Source organism: Gavialis gangeticus, unplaced genomic scaffold (genome assembly GCF_001723915.1).
Source record: "Gavialis gangeticus isolate Ggan-Ray unplaced genomic scaffold, GavGan_comp1, whole genome shotgun sequence".
NCBI classification, from domain to species: Eukaryota; Metazoa; Chordata; order Crocodylia; family Gavialidae; genus Gavialis; species Gavialis gangeticus.
In genome coordinates this window covers 32,020,006-32,039,972 of record NW_017729029.1, presented here as the reverse complement: position 1 = coordinate 32,039,972, position 19,967 = coordinate 32,020,006, and the positions used below count along the sequence as shown (strand labels likewise).

Below are 19,967 nucleotides of genomic sequence, written 5' to 3'. Positions count from 1 at the left end.
TGGGGCACACCCAGAGAGTGGTGGTGGATGGGTCATACCCAACCTGGTGGGATGTGAACAGTGGGGTCCCCCAGGGCTCGGTCCTGTGGCCTACACTGTTCAACATCTTCATCAGCGACTTGGACGAGAGGGTGGAAAACATGTCCAAGTTTGCCGATGACACCAAGATGTGGGGAGAGGTGGGCATGCTCAAAGGGAGAGAGAGGCTGCAATTAGACTTAGACTTAAACTACAGAAGTGGGCGGATGGTAACAGGAAGTGTTTCAATGTAGGTAAAAGCAGGGTGATGCACCTGGGGAGAAGGAATCCACAGCATACATACAAGCTGGGGAGCTCCCCCCCTTGTGCGCACAGAGGCGGAAAGGGATTTTGGAGTCATTATTGACTCCAAGATGAACATGAGCCGCCAATGCCAGACCGCAGCCAGCAAAGCCAACCACACCTTGTCGTGCATCCAAAGATGCATCTCAAGCTGGTCCAGAGAGATGATAATCCACCTCTACACGACATTGGTCCAGTCTCAATTGGAGTACTGCATCCAGTTCTGGGCACCGCACTTTAAGAAGGATGTGGCCTGCCTTGAGAGGGTTCAGAGCAGGGCCACCCACTTGGTTGGAGGGCAACAGGGCATGCCCTATGAGGAGAGGCTGAGGGACCTGAACCTGTTCAGCCTCAGTAAGTGGAGGCTGAGGGGGGATTTGGTGGCTGCCTACAAACTTGTTAGGGGAGATGAGCTGCAAATAGGAAGGGCCCTATTCCCCCCAGCAGCACCTGGCATGACAAGGAACAATGGCCAGAAGCTGCTGGAGAATAGGTTCAGGTTAGAGATTAGGAGGCACTATTTCACTGTTAGGGTGGCTAGTATCTGGAACCAACTTTCTAGGGAAGTGGTCCTCACTCCTACCTTGGATAAATTCAAAAAGAGGTTGGATAAACACCTGTCTCGGGTCGTGTGATCCCAGCGGGTGTTCTGGCCAGTGGTGGGGGGTTAAACTAAATGATCTATTCAGGTCCCTTCTGACCCCTAACTACTATGAGATACAGTGTTAGGAATTTGTGTAAAAATGCTGTAATTAAAACTGCTAGAAAGAATTTATGTAGCTAGAATGTAATTTTAATGGCTAGTAACTTTATTTTGCCTAAATGTGAATCTATTGGAACTCTATAGGTTTGAAAGTTTATTGTTGATTTCAACCTATTTGGCTTATATTCTGTTTAGAAAAGATTGGAAAAAAATCTGAGCAAAGGAGTAGAAAGGAAAAATCCTATAGGGAAAAAACAGTAAAAATAGAACAGATAAATAGATTACAACGGCAGTTATTACTTACATTATCATGTGTAACCCTTCTGATAGACATGGGACAGCAGTAGCAAGGACTTACTTCAAATTTAGTTTAACACCAGCTTTCCAAAACTGGCTCAAGCCCTCACCTGGAAACCTGGGTAAGCAAATTTTAACTGGGTGTTCTAAAGTGAATAAACTTCCCCATCTGTAAGCAATGTTCATCTAAAACAAGTTTTATTATAAGGGCAGCAGGACACAACCTTAGAGGTGAATGTCACTATTAAACATTAATTGAAACCCAATTAATGCTCTCAATCAGTGGCAAACCAGACCAGGGGAGCTACCACCTAGCCCACTCAGTTGGGGAAAGGAGACTCTCCCAGAGTTGCTGTCCAGAGACTCTACTGCCTGCACCAGCCAAAGTACCAAAGTAGCCAGAGTAAAGTGCTGGGTAGGGAGGTCTGCACTGGGGTTGTTGCCACTGAAGCTGGGGAGCACAGCTAGGGTATACTGCAAGGGAATGCTGCTCTGACCCTTGGGGAGCACTGCTAGAGGTTGTTGCTGCTTATTATTGCTCTGGCCACCACCACCAAGGTCACCCCTTTTCCTCCAGATTGCTACCAGAGGTTGTTGGCACTCCTTTCTGCCACAACCACAGGTCTCCACTACTCCTTCACACCACCAGGAGTCAGCACCACAGCTTTGCTGCCACCTCTCCTTTACCAGTTCCCTTCTAGTTACTATGCAACTCCAGCTCTTTTAAATTGACCAATGTCAGAGATTTTTCACTTCTTTTAGTTCAGACTGTTACCTGAACGTATTTATTAGGATGTGCATTCACAAACCCATGTACTTTGAGAAGCTGATGAACTGCAAGGTCTTCCAAAGAAAATCTCCTGCTTCTTACCCATACAGTCTTTGCCCTAACACTGAGATCTGCATCTTTATACAGATTACAGTGAGTGCTGACCTTTCAGTGACCTTTATGTAATATTGCATTAGCCTACACACTTCACAATTTTGGCAGGGAGGGCTAGTAGACACAAAACCTGATGCACTTGTCCTTTAACGCCAAATAGTAAACCCAAGCCCACAGACAGTAAAAACAAATATGAGTAGTCCCTGAACTCCCAAACACACATGCTAATGAGGATACGCAGATAAAGAATACACAAAGTCACTATTGTAGAATATAACCATACCCAAGCTTTCATAACATAAGCAGGGTTACACATGCAGTTTTTCTGCCCATTCAGTAGCTATGTTACAAATGGTATTAACTGAATAAATAACTATTCAATATTTCTTTTTAGTCTCCAAATCCAGTGTAGGGCCCCAGGACTTATGTACCACACATTGCCAGTGTTCTGTGCTGTACTGAATTATAAATTTCTTCATGACCTATTTTTATGTCCTATCTGAATGTAATATCTGACTTCATAGACATTAATGAATTTATCTTCACAGCACCTCTGTGTGCTAAGGTGATACTGCTATCTTAGTTTTACTAAAAGGGAACTCAGCCATAGAGGTATTAAGGTCAGAATTAAGGACTCAAGAGAGCCCATTACTTGTGTATGCCCAATCTGAGATGCCTAATTTTTTGTTTCCAGAATACATAGCATTTTTATAACATGTATTTAAAGCACAGCCTTTAGCAAAGATCTATTGGTCCTGTAAGTACTTACCACTTCTACAAATTTGACCCCACCCGTCTCAAGTTAAGCACCCATAAAATAGGGGAAAAAACAAAATTAGTGGTCAACTATTAAAAAAAGGGGGGTTAAGTTGTTTATTCAGCACCATGTGGACAGGAATGGAATCCAGTTTTCCAGTGTAATGTTTTACTCTCTCAATCATGAAACCATCCTTTCTCCTCTTAAAGTCCACCAGTCTCATTCATTGCATGCAACAAATAAGGCAAGTGTCAAGCATCTTACAAGCAGCTGTCTCCTTAGGAGGGAAATACAATCATGTAATAAAATGCATGTAATAATATGTGTTCATAACAGGAAAGAATGAAGGTTGAATAGGCACCTTCATTCTGGTATTCCCAAGCCGTTGAATACTTGATACATTCCAATCTTAACTTTTTTGTAATGTTTTTCCAATTCAGTGTACTAAGTTTTTTATTAAGCAAACTGTAAAATAAATGTCATTGTGTTACAACAGTGATTCTCACATAGGTCACCAGTTACTTACAGGGATGAGATGCACCTTACTATAAGGGTTAGACAGAAGTTACTTTTGTCACACTTTATATACAAGTTTAGCATAAGTCCCTTGAAAATGGCCAAGATGGAGAGCAGATTAACAAAGACACATTATTATTTCAATAGGATTCTAGCTGACTACATACAACCCAATTCTTATCAAAAGGCAAAAATATCAGTTCTTACTTTTAGTTGTGATTAAGCACTTTCCAAAAGTGGTTATTCACACTTGGCTTAGCCTAATTTTAGTGACCTTGACAAATAGATTCTTTTTCTACTTTTCCAAGCTACTACTTATGTTTTAATGCAAGCTCAATGATTGTTGATTGTATATCAGTTTAAGCACATATTATTTGTAACAGACTTCTGCTAGGTCTGTACCTGTTGGTATGGTCTGTCAGTCACTGACCATGTCTATGGCCCTCAGCTGCACACAGCCTATCCGTACCTTAAATGTTCATGAATCAGAACACAAATAAAAAGACCTCACAAACCCACAATATATTATGACCCTTTAAAAAAGATTCCTCCTTTTTAAACACCAAGAAATTTTCTCTTCTGAATTTAGTGCGTTTCCTTGCAATTAATTAGATGCATCTTATTTTAACCTCTGAGTACAGCATCCTTCCACCCCCTGTACTACTCTGATCACCTTTCCCTGAATGATTTGCTCTTCTACCTACTGTTCCTGCCCTGTGCTCCCTGCTGTGACCTGCTGCATGCCCTACACAGAAGCTGCCTGTGCCACTTGTGGCACATGAGCCTCAGGTTGGCCACCCCTGATCCAAACCACGCCCCTGCTCAGAGAAAGAATTAGTGCCACTTTGAATGGATGTCTTTCTAACCTGCTTTTAAAAACCTTCCATGAAGAAGATTTTACAGATTCCCAAAATAATCTGTCCTGGTGTTTAACTAACCTTTATGCTTTGATGTCTAAGCAATATCTTCTTTGTTGCAATTTAATCCTGTTAATACTTGTGCTATCCCAAGTCAACAATGTATAAACTTCGTCTCTATAGTAACTTTTGCAGTAATATATATGAAGACTTTTATCATGACTTCCTGCCATCTCTTCTCAAGAATGAGCAATTCCATCTGCTCAAAGTTAAAGTTTGGGTATGTCTACATGTGCTGTTAAGGTGAAGCAATAAACTCCGGCACTTATTGCACTGTGGTTTATTGCTCCCAGGAACCACGTTTACATGTGCATCCAGGATTGCAACATGCTGAGCCAGGTCAGAGTAGCCCTGCCTGACAGGGGATCCAGGGGGCTCAGCCTGCCAGCCTGTGGCAGATCCAACCTGGCTCAATGTGCCGTGGAGGGGCTTTAGGGTGCCACATCAGTATCTACGCTTGCGGCGTTGTGGAGTAAAACACTCTGCAGCAGGATAGTACTTGCAGGTTCTACCCTGCTGCTCAGTTAATTTATTTCCTGTGGCCTAATAGGGCTGCATGTGTAGACACCAAGATATTTACTATAGAGTTAATTAGTCTACTCCACAGTAAATGTAGACATGCCTCTTTTGAATGAAGGACGAAGCAAAAAAAGGCACGAAATGCTTCAGAATAATACCACCCCCTCCATCCCCCCTCACTGAGTAGTGGGTAAAATGACCCGTTGCCCCAAATTTAAGGGTTGTGTCACTGTGTCCAAAGAAATCTTGCAAATTGTCCAGATTGGGAAAATTAGTTCTGAATTGGCTGATCCTCCTTCCTACCTCCCAGATGTTCACATGGCACCAGCTAGTATTGTGACATGCATACTGAGAGAAGAGATAATTGGTCCAGGTGCACCACTACATGAATACAGCTATAGCACTTCCAGTTTGAGTGATGGCCTTGAGCTAGTTTGCCCATGGGGCTACAGTAACTGGAAGTAGTGTAAAGTACTTCAAATGTCAAAGGTCAGCAATGGCTGTCAGATCCATGGAGAAAATGCATCTCTATCCTGGATTTTTGGTGGTCACTTTGGTTGTGGATCCACCCTTTCCTTGGACTTGCTTTTACTAATAACATACTTACACAATTATTTCTTCTTACCTTTGTATCTCTTACTAGTTGTAAGTCATTTTGTGCCTGGGCCTTTTTTATTTTATGCCTCTATACTTGAACTATACATTTAAATTAATCCTTAGTGATTTGATCCAGTTTCCACTTTTTTTATGATTTCCTTTTGAGTTCAGACCAGCAGATTTCATGATGTAGCCAAATTGATCTCTTACTATATTTCCTTCCCATTGACATAGGTTATATGTATGTCCTTAACACTATTTGTTTAAGAAATTGCTACTTCTAGTGTTTTTCTACTTTATATTTAATTTCTAAAGCATCTTACCTCCCAGTGTTTATAAAAGGTGATTTTCTTTTTTCCAGAGACTCAGTCATATCTGGGTGGATTTTCACAAGTACAGTAAAAGCCACCTATCTAACTTGAGAGTAATCCCCATGCCAAATTCCTCATCTCTCCTCTCTTTTTTCAGTTTTATTTTTATTCTACTTTTTAAAAAATATTTTAACACTGGAAAAGCATATTTAACCTTAACCTATTTCTGTGGTAGGTGAACCATTTTTGTCTGGAATTAATATACATACAAACACATCAACTTAAAAGTGCACACATGGTATGGAAAATTGCACTCCAAAAATGTTAAGGTTTGGCAAAGTTGTAAACACTTGTAAATGGACTCACATTATGAGAATGCATTAGGCAACCTTAATATAAGTATCACTCCCAGATCTGTATTAACCAGCAGGTTTAGAATATCTGCATCATTTTAAATCATGCACAAGTTTACATCATTTTGAAAAAAAATTAAAATGCAGCCTATAACTTGGGGAATTTTTTAATATAAAACTCTTCAGGGTTTTTTTGAGTTTTCACTCCATGATGATCTAGTTATATTATATTATATTATATTATATTATATTATATTATATTATATTATATTAATGCTTTTAAAGGTATGCCTATTCCTTTTCATATAAGGAGGTTTCCCATTCCTTTTGAAGTTGTAGTAACTCAGGAGGAATGAAACTACAGTTGATTTTAATTTCAGGGTCCTCCCTATGCCTTGTGCCCTTGATATAACTGAATAGATAATTTTTTTTCTGAATGTAGTGTTTTGCCTTGTAACTGGATGTACTTTTTTTAAAACTGGCAACTTCTTCAGTCTCATTTAAATGATAAATAATAGTGGTGATTCTTGTCCTTAGATAAGGGATTGTGAACAGGCAGTTATTTTTTTCCTGACATTTTGGAGAATCCACAATCTTGTTGAAAGGGGCATTATTTTTATTTCTTTTCATCCTGCATTATTTTGACTTCCTTAATACTGTGCTTCGTCTACAAGCATAATGCTACTCCTTTAAAAAATTGAATCCTTGATCAGGTTTTATTTATTTTAAATACTGAGTTTTTCATTCCACAGTTTCATTCATTTCTCTGCAGACTTAAACTCTTCTTTTCTACTTAAATATTTGTTTTATGAAACATTCATCTGTCTCCTTTGCAGCTCCCTCCTCAGATAACCTTCATCTTTGCATGGCAAGAACATAATACCATGCTAAAGGAAGTCAGTATTTTCAGATTCTACAAAAAAGTTAAGACAGCATGCAAAAAAATCCAAATGGTGCATCAGCAAGGGAAGTAGTACATGGAGAAGCAACAGAGTCTTGTTGAAATAAAGGCAATGCAGCCCAAAGTCTGTGTGTTATTCTAATTAAAAGGCTAGCTTATTTAAGTGTTCATGGTAATACAGAACTCTGATAAACTTCTGTGTTCAAGAGAACAAGTCAATAGCATGTTGCATAATCTGTTATGCTCTAGATGGGATATATTCATTATCCCTGATAAGGGCATCCATCAGTACTCTAAAATGGTTTACAATAATGGTTATGAAAGAGTGGTTTGTGGTTCATGGAACATTTGCCAGAAGTTCTCATAAGAATACATTTAAAGATTACAGAATTAAAGATACAGATTTACAGACTGCAATTCTCAATTGCAGTTACAGAGAATACAGCAATTCTCAACGAGCCTGATGCAGCACTATGGAGTACCTTGAGATCTATTGAAGGGTTCTATGTAATGTTAGCACTATCAGGTATGCAAACATGATTTATAAGATAAACCCAGAGATTTCAAAGAGGAATCCATAGGGTCAAAAACATTCTGACCTGTTGTGATATTTCTGAGTTCTCTGCAACAGAAAAATTGTTCTTTTTCTGTAGCCCAGAAAAGGTGAAAACTAAGAAATGGCATGTTCCAAGGGATGCTTTCAATCTATTGAGGGGTGCCTCAAGTCTAAGAAAGTTGAGAACTACTTTTCTAGAAAGTTACATAATACTGGCTACTCCTCTTCGTTCCTACATTGCAAAGAACAGCCCAGATGCATCTAAAAAGCTGCTAGAGACAGGAGAAGAGCCAACCTAGCTGTTTTCAGTAAAGGCCATACACAAAGGAAACACAAATCAAAGGTTTTTATACTTATTACTAAAGAATCCAAGTACCTTCTGGTGATTAAACATTTTGACTGACTTTGTCATGTGCTGTCTCTTCTAACACCCTCTCCCCAGTGAAAAAGGTCATACAGCAGAATGTTTTGTTTCAGTAGGATATTTCTATTTTGTTTCCATTTAATTTTCAAAATGTATTTTGCTACCTGCATATCTGTAAGAGAAGACTGGATCAAGAAATTGGTCAGGAACTGTAGGCATTTGGAGCAGTGCTTTAACTAAAGCTCATCCAATAAACCCCTCTCCACCATTTTGAAGTGTAGGACACTGAATACAGGAAACATGGTGGGCGCTTTAATTAGAGTGGTTCTTGGAGCCTCTCTAATTAAAGCGTCCCTTCTCCCTACCCCTTGAGCATGTCAAAAGATGCCCGCTTTGACCACTCTGAGCATCCAGGTACAGCTTACTAGTTTGTTGGTTCCTTTACTAATCCTACTACCTACCTCCATCAGGTATATATATAGTGGTGTTTCATTTTAATCATGGAAAAATGTGGATTTTGGGTTACTTTTTTGTCAGACCTACACTGTCCCCGCCCGCCCCCAGCAGTGAAATTTCTGTAGATAAATCATCCACATTAACTATTTGCATTAATTCCCATGTGTGCCCCTAGTTTCCATAGGAAATCTGTCCTTTAAGTCAGGAACAAAAGATGTATATAGCTCTGGCCAGGACCTTGAGGGGCCAGGGCCAAGTTGCTGTGGTTTGAGGTGAGGTAATGGGCCAGGGCTGAGGGTCTCAGCCAAAGGAAATGGGTCAAAGGTGGAAAGGCTGAAAGCCAAACAAGGATCTGAGGCCCAGGGAGCCTGGTTTGTTGGCTGGGTTAGGGAGCCCCATGGGAATTACAACTGTGACACCTGTGAGGTATGGCTGTGGCTATGGGAAGGGCTGGAGGCCATGATTATAGCCCCTAAGGCACAATTAGGACCAGGGGTCCACATTTAGGGTCTGTACTACCCCAATTGTCTCAGAAGGTAGAGAAGCCCTAAAGGCTGTCTTAAAGGGGACGTACACCCTAGTGAGAAGTACAGAGAGGCAGGACTGAGCTTGGGAGTGAAGAAGCCCTGAGGCTGGAGCCAAGAAGGAGGGCATCAAAGAAGATGCCCTGGCCTCTAGAGACAGTGTCTCCAGTGTATAATGTTTAATACCAAAGTCGTGGCAGGTGAGAGACAGGAGGTGAGTTGGACTGCTGGGTGCATCTGAACCTGATATGTGGTTTCTCTATCCCAGGGATAAAGGAACAATGCCAGATGTTCCCTTTAGTGGTGAGTATATAATGGGGTGGAGTTGTCACTGCAACAGAGAACAAGGCACCTGTCTCTTTTATGCTGTCATTGATGCCTCTGCTTGTACAAGGCAGCACAGAGGAGGAAACTGTCTCATTTGAATATCCAAGGTACAAAAGTCTGAAAGCAGTTGGGTGGAGAAAGGAAGATGAGATCAGTTGAGTAAAATATTGAAACTGGGAACTGGAGTGAAGACTGGGACTAATTAGGCAAAAAAAGAATGGCACTGGGAGCCAATGATGTTAGAGACTGAGAGCTGGGGGGGAAGAATTTGGGGAAGTAGGAACCACATGGCTGTGGATGGGTAACACTGAGATGAGATAAGAAGCTTACAGGAGACACTAATGTTATTTAGGCAAGAAGACAAAGACTGGGGATGTAGGGAAATAGAGATAAGTGGAAATGAGGACTTGAGACAGTGAGCAAAACTTGAACTAACTATGAAAAGATCTGGAAGAGAAGCCTGAAAGAAGCTGGAAAGAAACTGGAGCTGGGTAGGAATAAGAATGGGACAAGGAACTAGCGGTGACTGGACTGAAACAGGTTGGAAAGAACAGGGCAGATAGGCCCACATTTGGGGGAAATAAGCAGATTTGTGTCCACTATAACAAAATCCCCTTCAGACACGAGAATGGAACCCAAGATTTCTAAGTCTCTCTCTTCCTATTCTATCAGCAAGTATCTGTGAAATGTATTGCAAAGTACGTGTCTCATGCGGCTGCTATATACGTTCAGGGAGGCTGCTCCAGTGCACTGTAATTACAGCATATCAGAGCAGACTCAACTAACTGACTTCGCCAGCATCACGTGTACCAGTGTTCCTGCACTGAAAAGTGTTGGTGGCACGCTTTAAACTTATTCAAAGAGCTTTAGTTCAAAGTACTGCCCCCACCATTTTTCAGTGTGGGGCTGATGATACATATGAAACCCTGGGCACTTTAAACTAGCATAGCTTTTGGAGTTGTGCTAATTAAAGCGTTCCCCACGCCCCCGCACCACCTCCCAAAGCACGTCTACAAATGTCCATGCAGTGCTAACCTATAATTGCCATCAGTTACTACATTAGTGTATTTGGCAGAGGGGCTCTAAAGTTTCTAACTCTGCTGATTACCATGTGGGATATCTGTGGGGAGGTTTTCAATTGTCATTTATTAAACAGAGAAAATAATATTTAAAAAACTACATTGAAAAAGCATTAAAAAGGCTGCAAAGTGAAACACTCAAAACTTAGGAAATGCCAGAATAAAAATTACATGTGCCTTCTTAATTTGGTTCCTTTGGTTTGTACAATATGGTTTCTAGAGCAAAGGGCCTTTGTGTGAATGAGAGGCTGGCCCATTGTGAGTAAAGATATCAAAATATTGTGTGTATTTGTTTTGTTTTTTGTTAACATGGTTTAACTCAACCTTGGAATAAAGTTGACATAAAAACAGGCTTTTTAAGAGGCATAAATACTGCTTATTTAAAATTGCCTGCAAAATGTTGCAGTCCACATTGAAAACCCCCAACTAGCCCTCCAGCAAATCTACATGAAACATTTAGTGCAGTTGACTAATTAGCTATGCAGTAAGTGTCTTGGTGTCTATGCATATGTCCCTATTTGGCTGGAGTAAACAGATTTAATTTATTTAATACCTTTAAATACAAGTACTATCTTCTTGCAGAGTAAAAAACTCTGCAACAGCACAAATGTAGATGCTGCCCCAGCTGGCTGAGGCATGAGGGTGCTACAGTATGGGGGTTACCTACTGCACTGAATTACCCTCATCCTCCAGCCAGTCCCTTTGCAATATGTTGAACTGAGGGGGAGAACAGCCCTGGGCTGGCAGGCTGACCCCCTGGGCTTCCTGGCAGCTGGGGCTCCTCTGTCCCAGCTCAACATGTTTCGATCTCAGGCAAGCATGCAGATGTGTGCCCGGCAGCAATAAACTCCAGACCAATAAACTTCAGAGTGTATTACTGTGTAGTAATAGGCATTTGTAGATGTACCCTGTCTATATCATTTTGTTTCATTGAAGTTAATAGCAAAATTGTGTTGAGTGTGGTTATTCAGGATTGGGCCCCTGTTAAATATTTATGCATAAAATGCTTTAAGATGAAAGGTTCTATAAAATATAAGATATTATAATACAAATGTAGGATTTCAGAACACTCTAGCTGTTTTTGTGTTTTGAATCAATAAGACTGCTTGAAGCCTTGCTGATAGTAGAACAGTTTTACAAAGACTTTCTACTGTTGATGACACTTTCTGAACTCTAGCAGTTTTAGCAACGGTCAGTGAGACCTATAAAACAAGCCAAATTCCCTTCCCCCCACCCCAAAAGCCTGATGGTTCCATTTTCTCAATTATAGTATTCCATGTTTTTGCACAGAATGTATATTACCTGGACTGCACTTTTTTTTTTAAAGGTGATATTTTCATTTTCTCTAGAATCCTTAATCATGAAGGTGCTGATTCTTATAGGAATGCCTCACCAATAAAGCAATGAAGAGAAAAATCAAAGCCAGTGGCTTGTTAAATCTAGGACAAGGTCCATATTTAGCTTATGAATGACAGTTTACTATGTAGATACTTTTATTAGGTTCTAACAAGTTAACAGCGTGTTTCTAAGGTTGTTTGTACACACCACAGGGGTTTACTTTGGTGTAATTCTCCCTCAGTTGAAGTGGTGGGTTTTTAAAAACCTCTCTTCAATTTAAACCAAAGTAAACCCCTGTGATGTGTACACAAGGGTTGGACCTGATCCCTACCTGCCTCTCTGGCGGCGGGGGGGAGGCCAAGCTGCTGGCGGGCTGAGCAATCCCTGAGCTGCGGGGATGGGGGGGTGTGCTTCCCTCCATGGCAGCACCCCCCAGACAGCACCCACCCACAGGAACCCAGCTTGAGTGGTCCCAGTGGGCACCGCAGCTGTGGAGGGAAGCACCGGGCCCCCTGCAGCCCAGGCAGGCTCTGTGGGGGTGGAAAAAAGATCAGGCTTGTCACTTTTTTTTTTCTTCAGTGGAGTCTGCCTATATGGGCTGCCTGCACAGCCCCTGAGCTGCACAGGGCCTGGTGCATCTCTCTGCAGCTACTAAGGTAGCAAACTAAAACACCTCAGACATGTTTTATTTTGCTATGTCCCAAAGTAATTTGACATGCAATATGCCACTGACTGTAAATAGCAATGCCATTAAAGAGGTGAGAAAGGGCATTTAAGCTGCTTTAAAGACCAATTTTGTGGCATGTACAACAGCTGTAAATGACCAGAAAGTCTGTAGTTGTGGACAGTTTCACAAACACCATCCCTGAAAACCTTTTTAGCTGACAGTGTAAAGCCTTTTTATATGTAGCACATTTTAGCATATATATTGCTAAAAAATTAAATGTGGGGACTTAAGCCAAACATATTCCACTATCATTTAAGATTAAGATTAGAAGTTCAAGTCTTTCTCCTTATAAATTCTGATTAAAAATGAAGCAGAGAAATCCCCAAAATAGCTTTGTCATGGATCGTCCTTCAGAAACACTGTTTCTCTAAGTATCAGTGTCTTGTCATGTTGAAGGATAAATTGTCCTTTGAGATCTTCCTACCAGAGTGCAGCTAAGAGCTGAACTGAACTGTACACAGTACATTATCTGTTACAACAGGATAGGCAAGTGCTGGCAGTCTGCATATCGAGGACAAGTTTTTGATGAAAAATGTTTACAGTTCTGTAAAGAATGATTCGAAGTGCCATCTTTCAAGCAGTGCACGTGGCCTGTAGAACAGATGCCATGAACTAAAACAAACATCTTTCTTAGCAATTTTCTTTATTTATTCAGTCTTCTAGTTAAATCCTTTTCTCTGATGGAAAAATCAATTATAGCTACCATATTTTATATACAGAAGTATGTAAAAGAAAAATGGTATAAAGAGATCATATAACTCTTTTTTTTTTTTTACAGTATTATAGCTAAGAACGATATAATACCAGACACAGACTTTTATCTCTTGGTTAAAAATATGGTTCTCCTTTGAGTAACTGCTCACGTATACATTCTCACTCATGGGCATGTCTCGCATCCTGTGCTCTGACTGGTGACATTTTTGCCTTATGAGCACATATAGGCTAGGTACAGATATTCCAAAAGCCCAAGGTGGAAGTGATCCAAGTTTCACACTTCGCTCTAAGTGCACTAAGTTAGTTTGGGCGAGAATAGAACACCCATTCGCTTTCTGGTGGGGGCGCAGGGCACAAAGGCTACCTGCCCTGGTGGAGGCCAGCAGCTTGGGGCACCCTCGCATGCCTTCCAGTGTGCCCCACTGGCTCTTGGGCTGCCAGAGACTCCCAAGCACAGCTGAATGGGGAGGTCACCACTGATTAGCTGTCAGGCATGGGGGAGAACCCCTTTCCCCCCCCCATGCTGCTTTGTCAGCCACAGGAATCATAGAGAATCACAAAGAAGTAGGGCTGGAAGGGTCCTCCAGAGGTCATCTAGTCTGACCCCTGCCTGAGGCAGGTTCAGCCCTATCCAAACTCTGCGTAAGACTGCCTTTAGGTCTGGCTCAACCCTTGGGGCTCCCAAAGGGAAGGCAGCTGACAATAGGCTAGTCAGGCAAGCAGCAGAAACCTCTGGCTTCATGTTCTGATGTTGGGGAAGGGGAGGGGGAAGGAGAAGGGGAAGGGGCTCTTTGTATGTGGGGATTGGGTCTGGCAACAGCTGTTCCCCATTGTTGCAATTAAAAATGGGGTGCTTAGTGCTTAGGAAGACTGACACGACACTTCCATCGATAATCAGCAGAAAGGCTTTATTAACTAAACAACGAGCTATATAGGAAAATGACAGGTAGGCTATTGCAATCTACAAACAAAACAAGCTATAATCAAGTCCAGTATATTTCTAGCCATAATAGTGGTGTTCTCACCAGCATGGGCAAGGAAGTGGTCCTGATCTTTGCAGCCTCTCACCAGGCATGGATCCGTCATTGAGGGTAGTCAACTGGGTGCAGGTTATGATGGATCAGCATAGTGTTTCCCTTCTGAGATAAGCATGCCTTGCTGGCAGCTCCATCCTTCTCTTATACTCATTCTTCAAAGCATATTTTTCTTGATGGGTTGAAGATCAGGCATAGCTGACAATGTGGAGGTCATTGTCCTTTGGTTGTGAAGTAAATGTTAGCCTTTTGGATCCATCTCTGGTTGTTGTGGGTGAAACTGATATGCACAAAACCCCTTGATCACTCTAGAGGTTTGTCATTTGCTTAACTATAGTGTGGCTTGATTACTCGAGCCCAACACCCTAAACTGGAGATATACTTTATTTAATTGCTGTAGGACTTGGTTACTTGACTTGAGCACCTTAGACCCTGAATTGTAAGGCACTGTATAGATTGTTGTGATAACTGGGCAGAATCCAAAATGTTTTCCAACTGGTACAGACACCTAAGTTGGTGAAGGATCTGATAATAAGGAAGAGCAATCACATTGAAAGGGGTACTTATTCATAATCAATTTAGAGTAGTTGGGAATGGGCTGTACTTGAGACCAAAGTCAAAGATAAGATTAACTGTATTGTTATGTTTCAGGTGGTCCCAGTCATGAATTTACATTCTTGTGCAAAAGGGCACTGATATTATAATTTAGTCATTTGAATTCTGCACATAGGCCCAGACAAGCTCTGTATCCAGCACCATGGCAGATCCAGTGACCTGGTAACCTCATTTCTTATCTACAGCTTCACAGCCGAAGGCAGTAGTGAATGGGCCACTGGGCAATGGAGGGTATCTCTGCCTTGCCTAGGAGCTGATGATGATTTTGGGCTCTGAGAAATCACTGGGAGGTGGCTTCACAGCATGAAGCTAAGAGTGGGGGAGAGGGAAGAAAGGAGTGAGTAGTCAGGAGTGCAGGGGGGAGTTCATGGGATGAGCAATCCCAGCCAGGCTAGAGATGCCCAGAGATCAAGATCCAGGCAGAACCTGTCCACTAAGTGCTGGAGTGGGGGCAGTCTGGGAATGGGCATCTTGTAGGAGTTGTGATGGAGGCTGGGGGTGCCTGTCCTAACTGGATTTCCTGGAGTGGTGCAGGGAAGGAGTGCTCAGGCCCATGTTAGACATGGACACAGGCATCCCCCACCCAAACCCTATGCCCCACCAAGTGCCAGCGGCAGCAGCTCTGATCACTGACTCACCATGCTATGGCCCCACTTGGGATCAGACTGGCCAGACACACACACACTCTGAAGTCAACTACTCCACTGGGTGCCAGGGGCAATAGCATGGTGAGGCAGTGGCTGCAGCTCCACTCATTTCCGTGTTGCACCATGGCCCTGCTAGGCCTAGCACAGACAAGGCACAGCAGTCCTCACTCCATAGGCACTGAGTACATAGGGGCTCGAGGGCCCTGGCCCCTCCTTGGGAAAAGGCAGTCCCAAAATGGGAACAAGTCCTGGTCTTGGGCTGCACGACTCTGGGACAACATTTTCCCTGGATTCCCAATATCGTGCAGGGATCTGGGTTTTCCATTTACCATGGAAAAATGTGGGAAGTGGCAGGTTTCCCTTCCCCTTGCAGGCTGGTAGAGTTCCAGCCTGCAAGAGGCTGTGGCACACATGCACATGGCCAGGAATACAGCCTTAGGCAGTGGTGGAGAGCAGCTTCCCCAGATGCCTGCAGGTAAGTCTAGTCGGGGAGGCAGATAGAGGCTCCCACAGTGAGAAAGGAAGTGGGGCAGGAGCTGGACCTGGGAGCACTGCCCAGCCAGGATAGTGCATTGGTGCTGGGGCCGGTGTGGGGAGTGGGACAGAACCATAGGCAGTTTTTCAGTGGGGGAGCCCCGTGTCGCTGAGCACACTCCTGTGGTGGGGAGGTATGGTAAGGCATGTGCCCCCCAGATTTGTGTGTGAGGTGGAAGCAGATATGAGCTGACCATGCTACCACCCCTGATGCTGCTGCATCAGTTGGGGCCACCTCACCATGGTGGCACAGGGTTCCCAGAGGGGCATGGGCAGCAGGGTAGGGATCCCTGAGCCCACAGCATTCAGCCTGCATTCACTCTTGCCCCCCGATGGGTTCTGCTTGGCTCTGCCCCTGTTGGGGGTGGAGGGGGGCATCATATTAGCCCCCCCCCGCAAGAATAGAAGTCAGCATCTATGCTTCAACCACTGCTCACTTGCTCTGCCTGCCCTGTCCTGCTGTTGGGCACCTGCCTTTGCCAGAGCTCCAAGGGGCTTGATCCTTCCTTTTGCAGAGCTTCCTCCCTCTCTCCTGCTTAGGGACATTGTATAAATAAATAAAAAATACAGAGCCACAGACACTTCCTTCCCTTCCCCCCTGCCTGCAGCTGACAGTTCAGAGCAGCCAAGTGCAAGCCAAGTTCCAGTGTGCCTCCATGTGAGGGGGGAGCTGGGGGGCCACAAAGGTGCCTGGGCTGCTGGCAGACTGTGACTTGAGTCAGGAGGCTATCTGGTACAGAAGTTCAATAGACTTATCTAATGTAAACTGATTAAGTCTGATACTACATCCATCCAGGTCTATCTTAGATCTAGTTCCACCATTTTTAAACCAGTCTATGTGCGCTGAACTTTTGTTCTGCTACAGGTTTAAATCAGGTTCCAATCACTTACATCAGTTTATGTGTAATGTCTGTACCTAGCCATAGAAGGCATCCTAGACTGCTATTTATTTTCCACTGTGGCAGTGGGTAAAGCCCTTCCAGCTTTTCATTTTTTTCTCAACCAGAGTCCCACATTATGTTTAATTCCAAGGAGCGAGGTGGGCACTCTGGTCCTGTTTCTCATGCTTCTCATGTACTAAGAGAAATATTTCTCATTTCCACTCAATCACCTGTCAAGCAACAGTTTCATGTGTCTTAGTGACTTGAAGTTAGGAGACAATCAGAACAGCATCCTTTCTAGTTTCCCACCACTTTCACTGTCTTGTGAATCGCACTGTCCCATGAAAGATTTTCCTTTATTTACTTTCTCTGTTCAGACAGCTCAAAGACTCTACTGCAGCTTAATGCCTTGCCATTGGTTGTGACCCCTCTTTGCTACTGCTACCTCTTTTCTGACAGTGCTACAGATGATGCCATTTTGTGGCCTTGTTGTAATTTTTATGGTGCATTTTCCCTCTTAACCTGGGGTGAACTCACCTCCTTTCATTTTTTCCCCTTCAACTGAAGCAAAATGGTTACCTACCTTTTTTTGCCAGCTGGACTCACTATGATGCACTGTGCATGTTCCATGCAACTTCCACAATGAACTTCCTTCCCCAAGGGTAAGTATCATGGTGTTTCCTTAGAGATGTAATGCAACTGGGAAGTCTAACCCTTGGGGACATGAAACATTAAAATTACAATTCCCATGGCACACCATGGCAGCATTTTGAAATACAAATATTTCAGATTTTGGGTATTTTTCCCTGACGATCAACATTTTCTATTAAAGAAAACCCTCTTTCTGACCTGTTGTGAGATTTTAACGTCCATTTCAGGATTCTGTAAATGAATATGTTTTAACAGTACAATATGACTTTACCAGTGTTAGGGGAAAATCTGACTCTTGTGATGATAAGTGAAATGCTGACCCACTTCCCAAGAGCCAAGAAAGCTAGCAGCTGAACCTTACTGACACTTCAGCTGTACCTATCAAGTTTCATTTCTGCTAAATCAAAAATATGTGTTATTTGAAGTCTCTGCTCCTGTTCTTTGCATTGGTTCTGACAGATTTGTTTCTTGTATATATATGTGTGTGTGTATATATATTTAATGTACAACGGCTGTAAGTGACCAGCCGTTGTATACATGTATGTATGTATGTGTATGTATATAACAGTGTGATCACACACACACACACACACACACACACACACACACACACACACACATATATACACATACAAATTGACATACACACACACACTGATATTATTATCTATAATTATGTATATATAAATATTTATGATATATAAATAAATGCCAAATTGTGTCCAGGTTACCTGCTAATGCCTGTTGTTAAATCCTGTCCAAAGACTTTCTTATGTTTTTGTACTGGAAGTAGTGAAGAAGCATTAAAATGGAAAATATACTTTTTGAGTGATTTAAAATATGTATTTGTTTTAATTTTGTTTTGAAATTTTTATTCAGTATAGTTCCCTCCAATCTGCTGAAATACTATTAAGATTAAATCAGAATACATGTTCTCTGAATATTATTGTGTAAATATCTTTTATCTTTTTACTTTAGCACAAGAGAGAGCTGGGGGTTTTTTTGTTTTGTTTTTTGTAGCAGTAACCACACAGAGATACTAATTATTCCTTCTCTTCATCTTTCTTTAGGGGATGTATATCAAATCAACATATGATGGGCTGCACGTAATCACTGGAACTACTGAAAATGTAAGCATCTGTATTCTAATGAGATTTATATATTGTACCAACAAGAAGTAGACATGTATCCATATGTTTAAGATTTGCTTTAATTCAACCCTATATTTTAAGATATATATTTACTGAAAGACTATATGCACCTTTCCCCCAAATTAGCCATTCAAAATTGGGGTGCATGTTCTAAGTGAGGATTCTGATTTCCATTCTGGAATGGAGGTGTGCAGATGCTAGAATGGCTGCTTGGGGGCTGGCTCCCTCCTGGCTGTGGGTAGGGAGCTGGAGTCTGAAGCTCAGCCACAAGCTAGTGACTTAACCCTATCACAGCTGCAGCCAAATTGGCAGCAGCTTTTGGCTGAGCAGGAAAGGGAGGGTGATTAGTGCTGATGTGCATGTAGACTCTTTATTTGCTCTGTGCTGCCAGAATTCTACCATGGCTCCAAAAAAACCTTTTTTGTTCTCTTCAGTTTGCCTTCTCACAACAAGATGCCTGTTTTATTTTAGGTTATATGATAAGTGAGAAAATAAGGTGTATATATTAGCCATAAAAAGTATAATTCCTTTTTAGGTTACCTCTGTATTGATTTGAAAATTATTCAAAATCTATTTAGAAATTAAAACAAAATCTATGAATAAACAACAAAGCTCAAAAAATCTTGGACGTCTGCACTCTGCCACCCCTTGAACCCCATCACGCATTTCCAGTGAGTTCATGTCACTATTTTTTAATTGCACACGAACGTTTCCTATATATTATATCCTTTATCACCAGGGATCCTGGTTTTCTCTGGTAAAAATCCCTAATTTTTGTTTTAAAAAACATAACCCAAAATTCGTATTTATCCATGATTAAATATGAGATACCAATATAATATATATTTAGTAGGCCTTTGCAAGTCGGCAGCCATCCAATCCAGCTTCGCATCTGGCCACTTCAGATGGCTGCGATTCAATCTGGAGCTCCAGACTGGGTTTCCACCTCGATCCGGCCAAAGCGGCTCTGAAGTTTTGGAGCCGCCTCGGAGATCCAGCTATAGGGTATAATGGGGAATCAGTGAAATATCTATAACTTTGTTGTTTCTTGTCCAATTTGGATGAATCTTGCAGGGATGGTAACGTCTGTGGAGAGAATGAAAGCTGCCAAGTTTCAGGAAGATCAGTGCAGGGGTTTGGGGGGAACTGTACCCCAAATTCTTGAAAGCTAAACTCCTGTCATGGCTGTGTGTTACAAGGCAGCCTGGAGGCCGTGGTGACAATCACATGGCAGCTTGGTGCAGTGTGCATTCCAGGTAGCTGCGTGAAAAGCTGCCCAGTGTGGGGGGTGGGC

The 19,967-nt window shown here is 42.2% G+C and overlaps 1 protein-coding gene across 1 annotated transcript in view; it reads left to right on the top strand.

Moving 5' to 3' along the window:
- LOC109300344 (connector enhancer of kinase suppressor of ras 2-like) overlaps positions 1–19,967 on the top strand; it is a 444,864-nt gene that overhangs the window by 144,101 nt on the left and 280,796 nt on the right. Inside the window, exon 7 of the mRNA XM_019521027.1 lies at positions 18,593–18,652. Within this exon, the coding sequence (XP_019376572.1) occupies positions 18,593–18,652 (60 nt within the window). The remainder of the gene's footprint in view (positions 1–18,592; positions 18,653–19,967) is intronic.